This window comes from Triticum dicoccoides, chromosome 2A (genome assembly GCF_002162155.2).
Source record: "Triticum dicoccoides isolate Atlit2015 ecotype Zavitan chromosome 2A, WEW_v2.0, whole genome shotgun sequence".
NCBI classification, from domain to species: Eukaryota; Viridiplantae; Streptophyta; class Magnoliopsida; order Poales; family Poaceae; genus Triticum; species Triticum dicoccoides.
In genome coordinates, this window is record NC_041382.1 from 171,787,989 (window position 1) to 171,801,618 (window position 13,630).

The 13,630-nt window shown below is 46.1% G+C and overlaps 1 protein-coding gene across 1 annotated transcript; it reads right to left on the reverse strand.

Annotated features, from left to right (window-relative positions):
• Positions 1 to 7,066: 7,066 nt before the first annotated feature.
• Positions 7,067 to 8,311, reverse strand: LOC119359215. Its single transcript, XM_037625508.1, has one exon. The coding sequence runs from the start codon at positions 8,062 to 8,064 to the stop codon at positions 7,252 to 7,254; it is 813 nt and encodes a 270-aa protein (XP_037481405.1). The 5' UTR covers positions 8,065 to 8,311; the 3' UTR covers positions 7,067 to 7,251.
• Between the last annotated feature and the right edge of the window lie 5,319 nt (positions 8,312 to 13,630).

The window sequence follows — 13,630 nt, forward strand, 5'->3', positions numbered from 1 at the left end:
TAATACTTTGCTTTGATAACTTCTAGATTTTTGCAATAAGTATATGAGTTTTTTATGACTAATGTTGAGTCCATGGATTATACGCACTCTCACCCTTCCACCTTTGCTAGCCTCTCTAATACCGCGCACCTTTCGCCGGTATCATACACCTACCATATACCTTCCTCAAAACAGCCACCATACCTACCTATTATGGCATTTCCATAGCCATTCCGAGATATATTTCCATGCAACTTTCCACCATCTAGTTCATCATGACACATTCATCATTGTCATATTGCTTAGCATGATCATGTAGTTGACATAAGTATTTGTGGCAAAGCCACCGTTCATAATTTCTTCATACTTGTCACTCTTGATTCATTGCATATCCCGGTACACCACCGGAGGCATCCATATAGAGTCATACTTTGTTTTAGAATCGAGTTGTAATCATTGAGTTGTAAATAAATAAAAGTGTGATGATCATCATTCAATAGAACATTGTCCCAATAAAAAAAGGAGAAAGGCCAAAGAAAAAAAAGAAGGCCCAAAAAAAAAGAAAATAAATAAAAAGGGGCAATGCTACTATCCTTTTACCACACTTGTGCTTCAAAGTAGCACCATGATATAGCGAGTCTCATATATTGTGCTTCAAAGTAGCACCATGTCCTTCATATAGAGAGTCTCATATGTTGTCACTTTCATATACTAGAGGGAATTTTATATTATAGAACTTGGCTTGTATATTCCAATAATGGGCTTCCTCAAATTGCCCTAGGTCTTCGTGAGCAAGCAAGTTGGATGCACACCCACTAGTTTCTTTTGTTGAGCTTTCATACACTTATAGCTCTAGTGCATCCGTTGCATGGCAATCCCTAATCACTCATATTGATATCTATTGATGGGAATCTCCATAGCCCGTTGATACGCCTAGTTGATGTGAGACTATCTTCCCCTCCTTTTTGTCTTCTCCACAACCATCATTCTATTCCACCTATAGTGCTATATCCATGGCTCACGCTCATGTATTGCGTGAAGATTGAAAAAGTTTTGAAAAGGTTAGAGTATGAAACAATTGCTTGGCTTGTCATCGGGGTTGTGCATGATTTAAATACTTTGTGTGGTGAAGATGGAGCATAGCCAGACTATATGATTTTGTAGGGATAACTTTCTTTGGCCATGTTATTTTGAGAAGACATAATTGCTTTGTTAGTATGCTTGAAGTATTATTATTTTCATGTCAATATAAACCTTTGGATCTTTCTAATCTGAATATTCATACCACAATTAAGAAGATTTGCATTGAAATTATGCCAAGTAGCACTCCGCATCAAAAATTCTCCTTTTATCATTTACCTACTCAAGGACGAGTAGGAATTAAGCTTGGGGATGCCTGATACGTCTCCAACGTATCTATAATTTTTGATTGCTCCATGCTATATTATCTATTGTTTTGGACTATATTGGGATTTATTTTCCACTTTTATATTATTTTTGGGACTAACCTATTAACCGGAGGCCCAACCCAGAATTGTTGTTTTTTGCCTATTTCAGTGTTTCGGATAAACGGAATATCAAACGGAGTCCAAACGGAATAAAATCTTCGGGAACGTGATTTTCTCCCCGAACATGATCCAGGAGACTTGGACCCTGCTCCAAGGAACAAAAGAGGCGGTCACGAGGGTGGGGGCGCCCCCCCTAGGGCGCGCCCCCTGCCTCGTGGGCCCCTCGTTGCTCCTCCGGCATACTTCTTCCTCCTATATATACACACGTAACCCCAAACGATCAGAACAGGAGTCAAAAACCTAATTCCACCGCTGCAACTTTCTGTATCCACGAGATCCCATCTTGGGGCCTGTTCTGGAGCTCCGCCGGAAGAGGGCCGTCATCATGGAGGGCTTCCACATCATCATAGCCTCTCCTATGAAGTGTGAGTAGTTTACCTCAGACCTTCGGGTCCATAGTTAGTAGCTAGATGGCTTCTTCTCTCTCTTTGAATCTCAATACAAAGTTCTCCCCCTCTCTTGTGGAGATCTATTCGATGTAATCTTCTTTTTGCGGTGTGTTTGTTGAGACCGATATTGTGGGTTTATGATTAAGTCTATCTATGAATAATATTTGAATCTTCTCTGAATTCTTTTATGTATGATTGGTTATCTTTGCAAGTCTCTTCGAATTATCCGTTTGGTTTGGCCAACTAGATTGGTAGTTCTTGCCATGGGAGAAGTGCTTAGCTTTGGGTTCGATCTTGCGGTGTCCTTACCCAGTGATAGAAGGGGCAACAAGGCACGTATTGTATCGTTGTCATCGAGGATAACAAGATGGGGTTTATTTCATATTGCATGAATTTATCTCTCTACATCATGTCATCTTGCTTAAAGCGTTACTCTATTTTTAACTTAATACTCTAGATGCATGCTGGATAGTGGTCGATGAGTGGAGTAATAGTAGTAGATGCAGAATCGTTTTGACCTACTTGTCACGGACGTGATGCCTATATACATGATCATGCCTAGATATTCTCATAACTATGCTTAATTCTGTCAATTGCTCAACAGTAATTTGTTCACCCACCGTAGAATACTTATGCTCTTGAGAGAAGCCACTAGTGAAACCTATGGCCCCCGGGTCTATTTTCATCATATCAATCTCTATCACTTTAATTAATCCTGCTTTATTTTTTACTTTGCTTTTACTTTTTACTTTGCATCTTTATACCAAAAATACCAAAAATATTATATCTATTAGATCTCACTCTCGTAAGTGACCGTGAATGGCTTGACAACCCCTAATCGTGTTGGTTGCGAGTAGCTATCGCTTTGTGCAGGTACGAGAGACTTGAGCGTGGGCTCCTACTGGATTGATACCTTGGTTCTCAAAAACTGAGGGAAATACTTACGCTACTCTGCTGCATCATCGCTGCCTCTTCAGGGAAAACCAACGCAAACTCAAGACGTAGCAAGCACTCCACATTATCGAGTTTGTACGTGTGAGTTGTGGCTTCACATGGATTGATGTATATTCTTGTTAGACCTTTGTCAAATAATTAATAAAGATGACTGCATGCATCAATTGATGCAGAAACCGGGGTTAACCTCCTTTTCTAAATAATAAAAAATAGCATAAATCGAGGCTATGTGCTTTCAGTATTTCACAGCGCAAGTCCCTATTTGACACTTATTGTGGCAAGTTGTTGCGAAAAGTGCAAGCAGCTGCCGAGCTCCATGACTCTTGGTATTTGAAAATTTTGAAAAACACACTTCTAGTGCTCACAAAAATCTAAAAAAAATACATGAATACATACAGATATTCCTAAGGCCCGGTAAAAATCTGATAAAAAAATACTTTGTATTTTGGGAAAATACAAAAAAGAGAAATTTCTGACAGAAATGACACAATTGTTCTCTTATACACTGTCAGAATTTTTTTTTTTCTGTAGCCCAAAACAAAACGATATTTCTACCGAAACTTGCCACGGGTATTCGGAATGTGTATGTGTATCCCCGGGAAAAACTTCACATTTTTCTGAAACTTCAAAAGCATGAATTTCAAAAAAATTAAGTATAGAGAGCACTGGTGCTCGGGAGCTGCAAATAGACGAGGAGCTCGCTCATGGTTGCTTTGGACCGGCCCATTTAACGTTGTTGAGATTTGCAGGTTGTTTCGGTTTTAAGAATGTTATGGAAGGTTCTAGCCCGGGTTTTTCTAGTTTTGCGAACCTTCTAGAAGGTTCTTGAACCAGTTTTCTTTCTTCAGTTTTTCTTTACCGTTTTTCCTTCGTTTTTTCATATATTTTTTGCAAAGTAGAAAATTTCAAAAAAGTTTAATATCTTTGAAGCAAAATTGTGAAATGTTCGTATTTTCCAAAAGGTATCAAATTTCAAAATAATGTTCAAGAAATTCATAAAATGGTATTTGCTTAAAAAATGTTCGAAATCAAAATATGTGTGTGTTTGAAGAAAAACATTTTTATAATAATTGTTAATATTTTCATAATTTTTTAACATTTCAATAAAATATTTACAATTTTTTAAAACGATTCAATTTTTGAATTTTTTCTTGAAAAAATGTTCAAAATTTCAAATTTATTCTCAATTTAAAAAATGTTGAAAAACACAAATCGTTTAGATTGTTTTGAAAGGAATCGGATTTTTATATGTCTGGTATAGCGTCGAGTTGTTATAGTAGTGGCGCCGTACATTACTCGCCCCAACGCTACAGTATACCCTCCTGCTCGCTGCAATGTGTCGCTAATGGACCGGCCCAGTCAAGGCGCCCCTGTGCGAAGGAGCGGCTAGCTGCCACCAAAAAGCTGCCTCAAAAAAATTGTCTCAAAAAAATGTTGCGTCAATAAAGCAAGCGGCATATAGGAAGTCCCCTTTCACAAGGCAGACCCGTCCTAGCTGGGCGACATGTTTGTTTTTCAGTAAATGGTCATAATACCTCTGGCTAAAAAAATCTGAAAATGATAAAACTCTGACGTCAAAACTTTAAGCTTGACAAATCGAGTGTTTCTATAGCAAATTACGTGTCACGAGCACAACAATTCTCTTCAGTAAACATGGCAAATTTTTACGATAAAATTGAACATGTCAGGATTCGCCATGCTTGCTATGGAAATTAGCAGGCTCGCAGCACGTAATTTGCCATAAAATGTTTGATTTGCCATGTTTAAAAATCTGACATCAGATTTGTAGCGCGGTTAAAAAAAAAGATGGCCATGACACCATGTTTACATCGTCACTTTGACCTCTGTGCACCGAAACCTGAGCTGAATAGTTCATGCTCATGGATCCAGCACGCGTTTGAAACCTGGTCCTCTTTCCCACAAACAGCCATGAGCAGCAGGCCTGAAACTGCAGCCACTCTCTCGCGTGCCGCCGCGGAATGGAACCGGCTCCATCGATGGTGCTGGCCAGTAGACGGACACGCAGTGCTGCGCATTGGACGGGCGGTGAATCGCAGGAACTTCCATTCCGCTCGCCTTTCGTCAGTGCGCCGCTGCTGCAAATGCATACTACTACCGCTCATTGCCTGTCGCAACTTGCAGGCATCTTTGGAGTGGATTCCCAACGCCCACTCGCCCCATGGCTGTGCTTATTACTGTAATCAGTAGTACTAGTAGCAGTATAATCTCACGAGAGCTAGGATGCTGACAGACAGACACAGACACACAGACAGATGGACTGGTAGAAGCACCTTGAGGACCAGGTTGGCGTCGGGGACCGAAACATTCCATTCCGCTGCGGAGTTGGCAACGCACCGTGAGAATAAACTTGATTAGGCTAGGTAAGTACTATAGATTAGCCTGTATATATCTAAGCGCTTTTAGCCGCCTCGGAAATGGGAACCGGTGGCTGCAAACAGAACAGTGCAGCCTTTCCCGCGCGGCATGCAGTGCGAGACGCCATGATTGAGCTCCTTGTTTATGCCCCCTCCCGTGTGCACTCCGCAGCGCACATCATAGACAAGCACACGCAGACTCTTTTTGTTACTTTGTCCCGCTACAAAACCCTGCCTTTTAGTACGGGCTAGCGTCACCTTTTTCAGTCACCCTGCTCTTTGCGCCCCTCCCGGCAGTATACAACATACGCATTTCGGCCTCACGCCGCCACTCAATCGTGATTTCGGCGCGTACCATTCGATTACCTACGCTCGCTTTTCTTCCGGTAGTAGCAGGCAGACCAAAGGCACTGTCCGTGTGAGAAACGAGGCGTGCATTTGGGCATCTTTTTCTCTTTTGCTAAAGTCTGAATCTTAAGAGTATAGGAGTAGCAAGCAAGGGCAAGGCGCAGCGCTGTCTGTTGTTAAAAAGAAATGGTGCAGCGTTGTCTCTTTTAGTTTGGGCACGGGAAAGCAGCTACCGTCCCGATTCGTCCGTAGCGCTGTAAAAGTGGCGGTTAGGTGCCGGTTAGACGAGCTAATGAGCAACAAAGTTCCGAACCGCTCCAACGATCGGGACTCTCACCTAATCCCTCCACGGAAAGAAAGAAGCAACCAGTTCCACGATCGACCTGAGCTGCCGCTCAAAACTCCGGGACTTGGGCAACAACAACGTCCAGCACGCCGTGCACGCGTGACAGCAGCCGAAAGCGCCGCCCGGCCGTGCCGATCGAGTGCTCGGCCGCTCCGACCGCGCGGGTGGGCGTCGCCGTCAGGAACGGATTATGAGACCCGCACCCCGCCGGCAGGTCGCCGTCGCCACCGACCGCACGCAACTGTGGCAGCACCAGCCACGTACGTACGACGAGCGGGCGGGCGGGCGGCGCGAGCTATACGCGACCCCGTGGCTCGGCTCACCACGTCGCCGTCTCCATATCCTTCGGGATACGAGAGGACGAAAAGTGCGCGTACGTAGTACAGGAGGTAGACGCGGACTGTAGACCGACCGCTCGACCATGTCGTCACCGTCACGGCGTATCCACGGGCCGCGGCGACGTTTCACTCGGCGGATGGAAGCGAGCTCCGCCACGGCGTCGGCCGTCGGTCGCCGACACGACTGGAGCGCGGTGACTTGGCGGCGAGCCCGCCTAGAAGAGACGAATTTCCGCCGGGGCCGAGGAGAAACGTCTGCATGCGTCGGCTGAAAGCCGCTCGTCCCGCGCTGGCTCGCCAGGCGCCTGCGCTGCACGGCCACTGCCTCACGCCTGTCGCGCTGGGGAGCGCGAGAGGGAGAGGGGCCTGGCATCCTCGCCATCAGCGCCGCACCGAGCTCTCGCCGAGCTCGTTGTCAGTGCACGTCGTCGCAGTGCAAGAGTTCACGTGCTAGAAATGAATTCAGCATGGATGGATATGTGTGTGTGGATTAGTCGTGTTTTATAAACATTGACTGACAGCCCTGACGGGCAGACAGTTCAGGATGGGTGTACCCTGTGTACGTGCATGAGAGCGTCAGTCGAGAATTCAGACGAGTTTTTTATGCATGCATTTCTTCCAGTGGCAGGATTCTAGCAACAAGTGCTAACGACAGAAGAAGAAGCTGCGTAACGATATAATATAAAAAAATACAGTTTCAAATTTGCAATGGCATATCCTGGCATTAAATTGCAACAAATGCACGATCAAATACTCTATCTTCAAGATATTTCCCTCAAAAAAAAACTTCGAGATAGAAAGTTATGGTGGGCTCCATAGATCTGTACAAACAAGTTATTTGTTTCGAATTAAGCGTCTCCTGTTAATCAAACAAGAAAAAACAATCTAATGATCAAATCTAAATGCTTCCCTGAGCATGAGCAGCTCAGATAAATGCACGATCTTTACACAAGATTACTTCTTCGCCTTTGTGATGGACAGCTCTTCGAGCCAGTTCAGGATCCTAATGCGACGCCCGCCGTGACCACTCTTGGCCTTTCCATCCGCTCCGCTTTTCCTCGCCGCCGGAGGCAGCTTGACGGACTCGACGACGTCCGGCGAGCACTTGCATCCGAAGCCGTCACCGAACAGCCCCGCGCCATGTTTCCTGAAGCTCCTCTCAATGGCGCTGGCGGCCTGCTCGAACCTCGCGCTCCTGCCGCTGCCGCCCCTCGACGCGGCCGTGATCTTGGCCCCGTCGGCGCAGCGCGGCGGGTAAACGTCCGGGGCGCCGACGACGCCGAGGCGTATGACACCCCACCTGGCGGGCGGCGGTGCCGACCCCGTGCTCCGGCGCGGCCGCGAGCGGAGCTGCGGCGACGGGCTCGGGTGCGCGTAGAACAGGCTGCTCGACAGGGACCTCCGCGGCGGCGCGGCGGCGTGGTCGGAGGAGGCGCTCTTGGACGAGTGGCTGCGGCTGACGCAGCCGCTGCTGCTGCCGCTGGAGCTGGCGCTCCGGCAGTCGGAGCGCGAGCCGAAGCCCGCGGTGGAGGCGACGGACTCGGACCGCGGGAGCAGGGCGACGCTGGGGGCGTCGGTGGACGAGGGGCGGAGCGGGAGGAGCTTGCCGTGGGAGAAGAGCTCGTCGGCCACGCACATGTCGTCGGCCGCGCCCACGCCGGCCGAGACAAGGCCGCCGGTGGACAGGACGCGGAACTCGAAGTCGTCGGCCGCCTCGGGGGTGGGGCTGTCGGCGGCCTCGCGGGGCTCGTGAGGGGCGTCTGCCATGGTCGGGGTTCTTTGCTTGGTCCAAGGGGAAGAGGTGGGGAAGAAGAAGAGATGGTCGCGGGGTTTTGTTGCGTTCTGGTCTTCTTCTTTTGGCCTGTTCGGTTTTCACTCCGAAGAACGGCAAGAGGAGTAGAGGACGGGAATAGAAACAGAGGATTTTTTTTTTTCGGGTCAGAGGAGGGGCTGTGGCTACGGTGCTGGGGCCCTGGGATGTCAGTCTATATGCGCAGTGCTTAGCGCATTGGTCGTCGATGCACAAAACTTGCTGGTCAACGGTGCCAGCCGGCGGAAGGCTTCGGTTACCCCTAATTTTGGAGAAAATTTATGACGCTAGTGCAGGAGCAATTATCCCGATGTTGCCAAAAGAAAGCTCAAATTGGGCTTGACCGCCCTGTTGTTTCGTAGCGCATGCCTCGCGTACACAACAACCGAGTCAAACTACTATGAGAAAATATTTTTAATCTTTGGAAAACACATTCTACTCATTACTTTGCGCACATTTTACCATACTATGAGAAAATATTTTTAATCTTTGGAAAACACATTTTAACCTATGTCCGTGTGCAAAGCTTATCATCAAGCATTCATGAATCATGACTTGTCAATGTACCATAAGTAGCCATTTGATTTGTGCGGCCTAATTTGTGATTTACCGGACTAGTAGTGTTACATATCGCCGCTACCTCTATTTCACAATAGAGTGTATATTATTTTTTAAAAAGTTAAACATCTTATGTTTGACCAAGTTTCTAGAATAAACTATCAACATCTAAAATGCTAAAAAATAAAATATAAAAGTATAGTTCATTATGAATCTAATGATACGAATGTTGTGTTGTGGATGTTGGTCAATTTTTCCTTAAACTTGATCAAACATAGACATGTTTGACTTCTATTATTATAAAACAAAGTATCCACTGTAGTATTTTGGAACGAATGGAATATTACATAACGCCAATCATGTGAGTGGCATCATATATATGTAGTTATGGTAGTTTTTTTTTAGATGAACAGGGAGGTTTCCCTCCCCGGTTCCATTACTCAGCATGAAACCAAAACGCGATCTCCAGTTATACAGCAGCTCACTTAGAAGAGCAGTTCAGCCTAAACGGCACTAAGAGATAAAAAAAGGAAACCAGGCAAACAGATCTTTGAAAAGATCAGGCGGCACGCAGGCCCGAAATTAGAGTAACACAAGTCAGACTGAAATCTCCAGGTTTGTGTCCGCTTCCATCTCCGCAGCCCTTCTGAGCTTGAATGGTGGCGCTGAGGCTGCTTGAGGAGACCAGCAGACAAGCGTCGAGACTGGGCTACTCAGCAAGTTTTTGCTCTTCAGGGCACTCTTTTTTGGAGTAGTTATGGTAGTTGTGGGTGGTAATTCTCTTTTTGAACGATATTTCAATGACAAATCTATGACTTGATAGGTATTCATTGTTGATCAGTGTACCACAAGTATTTGCTTAATTTCTGCAGCATGAATTGATGGTTAGATATCGGATTAAATAGTTACTTAAATATCTTTATATGAGGCAAATTTTACATATCCAGTGGCCTAATATAAATCGGCATGCATAATTACATGATATACTTGATGGGCATTACAAATCGAGATATATAATAACATAAATACGGTTGGACAAATAAATAGATTTTTCAAACATGTAGTAGTTGTACACATGTAATATACACTAGTGGTTGGGGCCCGCTATTGCGGGCCGCTTGAGAGAAAGTTGTGCACACCTCACCATCATGTCGAATTTTAAAAAAATATTCCCGCGTCACGTGGACATCACAACCATCTTAAAAGGAAAAAGAAAAAGCCTAGAAAAACTTTTCTCGAAAAAAGTCTCCCTAACATTTAGAAAAACCCTTAAAAAAAACTTTCTCACCATGACCAACCAGCATGCACCACATGGCGTAGCTGGTTGGCCACCATTCTAGCGCACCTTAATGTGTTTAATTATTAATTATAGTCATGGGAGACGATTTTCCCACTTCTCTCGTGCCATGTTCGATGAGCGTTACAATTAAGCAGGTAATTTAAATCAAGATGAATAATATGACACAATGTATATGCAATAATGTGATGCATTTTACAGTGATGAAAGGCAATTATCTCCCTTTGATCTTCTCCTCGCAAAAAAAATCTCCCTTTGATCTTCTTACGGTGATTGGCATTCTTGATTGGGCAATGCACTCAGTGTGGTTGTTTGTTCCCATCGCGTGGCTTACTCGATGCATGTTACATATTACCATAAATAACTACTCAAATAAGATTTTATAAATGCCCAAACCGTATATCATTAGTTTGCGTAGCTGCTGAGCATAACTTGATGATACCTCACACCAAGTTTTTTTTTGAAAAAATGACAGTAGGGGGAAAACCCCTACTGTTTTTTCATATATCTATATAAATAGGGGGGTTTACATAGACATATTGGCTACTTTACATCACTCAGCAATCCACACCCATGGTGTGGATCCACCACCAAACCAAAATAAAGGAGGAGGCTATACAACAGAGGTACAAAAGTTGATCAGAGCAGCTCTATGTGTTGCCTTAACCCTATGATGGAGTAAAGACAAATCTTCTTTGAATCGTTTGAGCCAAGAGTCAACACTGGGAGGCAGTCCTATGAAGTGCTTGTTATTTCTCTCTTTCCATATACTCCACGCCGCGGTCAAGAATGTTTCATAGAAGAATGGGTTTGGCCAGGTATCTTTTGTGGTTTGAAGAAGATCGAGGCGGCAAAGAAATGCTGGCCAAGCCATGTGTAACCTAGCCCAGCAGCTCTGACTAAAAGGGCATGAGAAGATCATGTGGTCGACTGTCTCCTCAATGTGTTGGTTGCAGAGGATGCAGTTGAAGTTGTTGCCAATATTATAGCGTCTCCTCTTCAACATGTTGGTGTGTTGAGTCTATCATGAAACAAGAGCCAACCAAATACTTTGATTTTCATAGTGCACTTAGATTTCCAAAGTTGACTGAATGCCTGATGCGTCTCCCCATCCCTAAAATAGTTGTTGTAGTAGTCCCTTGGTTTGTAGAGCGTGGAGCCCCAGGAGTAGTGCCACACATCATGTAGTGATGTCGATGAAGATATCCACGTTGGTTGTGATTGGATATCTTGGATCTTAACAAGAGCCTGGGGTGAGACAGGGAGGTGAAAGGTTGCATGCATGTCCATAGTGGCTATTGCCTCAGCGACCGACAAATCCTCTTGCATGGAAAATGAGAAGGAACAAGGGTGTGAGATTTGTAGAACCTCCTCTCTCTAGAGATCTTTCCAAAAGAGGGTCGATGTGCCATCAACCAGCTGAACTCGAGAAATTCCTCGGTAGATGGGGTTCAGTTTAAGAATGTCTTTCCACCAGAACGAGCCAACGGGGTGCACAGCGTGTGAAATTTTGCTAGCATAATGATTTTCCCAGATAAGGTTGACCTAAGGCACATCTTGTCTGTTAAAGAATTTGTGGAGGAATTTTAGTAACAGGGCCTCATTGTGAATTTTCAAATTGGTCACCCTAAACCTCCTTTTTTCTTGGGTCGGCAGACCAAATCCCAGGCAGCCAAAGAGTTACATTTATCACCCTATTCGGTTTTCTTGGTCCAGAGGCACCTGCGCCTGATCTTATCAAGGATCTCAACAAGCTTGGGAGGGAATTTGAGAGTGCACATGGCAAACACCAGAAGAGACGTGACCGAGGCATTCAACCAAGAGAGCTTGCCCCCGTACGACATCATCGCAATGGTGGGTGTCGGTTGTCTTTCCAATCTGCAGACCAAAGGCATAAATTCTTGGATCGTAGGTCGGGTGGTGCCCAGAGGGAGGCCAAGGTAAGTGAACGGCATCGAGCCAACCGCACACCCAAAGACTCTAGCAAGATTGGTCGTGGAAGAAGCGTCAAGATTGATCAGAATCATCGTGGATTTGTGAAAATTAATCTTGAGGCCAATGGAGGAGGCATAGTCAGAAGAATATGTTTAACAAGGGTGGCTTGTCGAGCGCATGCAGGGAGGACAATGAGCGTGTCATCAACAGATTGAAGGACCGGATAATCAGTCTGTCCATGGAAACGGTAAATCAAGCCTGCTGTCGGTGTCAAAACCAGCGGATCTCGGGTTGGGGGTCCCAAACTGTGCGCCTAAGGTCGATGGTAACAGGAGACAGGGGACACGATGTTTACCCAGGTTCGGGCCCTCTCTATAGAGGTAATACCCTACGTCCTGCTTGATTGATATTGATGAATACGAGTATTACAAGAGTTGATCTACCTCGAGATCGTAACGGCGAAACCCTAGAGGTCTAGCTTGTATGGCTATGGTAATGAGTATTCGGCCTATCTACGGACCTAGCCCTCCGGTTTATATAGACACAGGAGGGATCTAGGGTAACACAAGGTCGGTTACAGAGAAAGGAATCTACATAGTTGGCCGCCAAGCTTGCCTTCCACGCCAAGGAAAGTCCCATCCGGACACGGGTGCAGTCTTCGGTCTTCATATCTTCACAACCCATCAGTCCGGCCCATATCTAACAGGCCGGACGCCCAAGGACTCCTTAGTCCAGGACTCCCTCAGTAGCCCCCCGAACCAGTCTTCAATGACGAGGTGTTCGGCGCATAGATTATCTTCGGCATTGCAAGGCGGGTTCCTCCACCGATGACTTCCGAGTAGTGTGCTCGGTCTTCCATTTAAAGTTGTACCCCTCGGTTTCTATGCATCAACAACTTCAGTTTCCACGTGTCGAACGAATGCGAGGGGTCGGGATATTTTAGCATATACCACCCTGACCGTACCACAAAGGTGCTTATTTAAAGAGAACAGATCTCAGATCCATTCCACACCCCGCGAAAATCCTCAGAGCTTGCTAAGAAAAACCACTCCAACATGGCTAGCGCTCTCAGCTCTTCCTCTCGTCCCCATGACTCCAAAGAGGGTGATTGGGGGAGATGTTCCGTATCCTACAGTCAGCTGGCGAAGCTACAAATACATGGCTTTCTTCCCCCCTGCGGACTTGGTCCCCGTACGAGCAGGGATGGCGTCCTTCAAGGGTGGGGCTCAAATGGAGAACTTCCCCAATCCGTCCAGGGGAGAACGAGTATGCTTCGTCCCCTTCTTGTTAAGAGGTGTCGGATTTCTGATCCATCCCTTCCTCCGAGGTCTGCTGGAGTATTACGGCCTCCAACTGCACAGTCTCACTCCCGCCTCTATCCTTCATATTGCGGGTTATGTCGCTCTATGCGAGCTATTCCTGGGCTATGAGGCCCATTTTGATTTATGGAGAAGGTTGTTCTGCCTCATCCCTCGCAATCAAGGTGGGTCAACTTTTGAAGTGGGAGGAGCCGAAGTGTGGTGCATCGCCGGGGCCGGATACCTGTCCAGCACGCCGAAGAAAGCTCCCGAAGAGTGGCCTTCCGAATGGTTCTACATCGACGATGTCGCTCTACCCGACCTCGTCCGCATGGGCCTCCCCGAGTTTTCAAATGCTCCGCTGAAGAAACGCCACAGCTGACATCGTCAGAGCCTCGAGGAAGAGGATAGTGCAGAGATCAGCCTGCTGCTGGG

Coding starts and splice junctions, on each gene's coding strand:
- LOC119359215 (XM_037625508.1), bottom strand. CDS start 8,064: ATGGCAGACGCCCCTCACGAGCCCCGCGAGGCCGCCGACAGCCCCACC.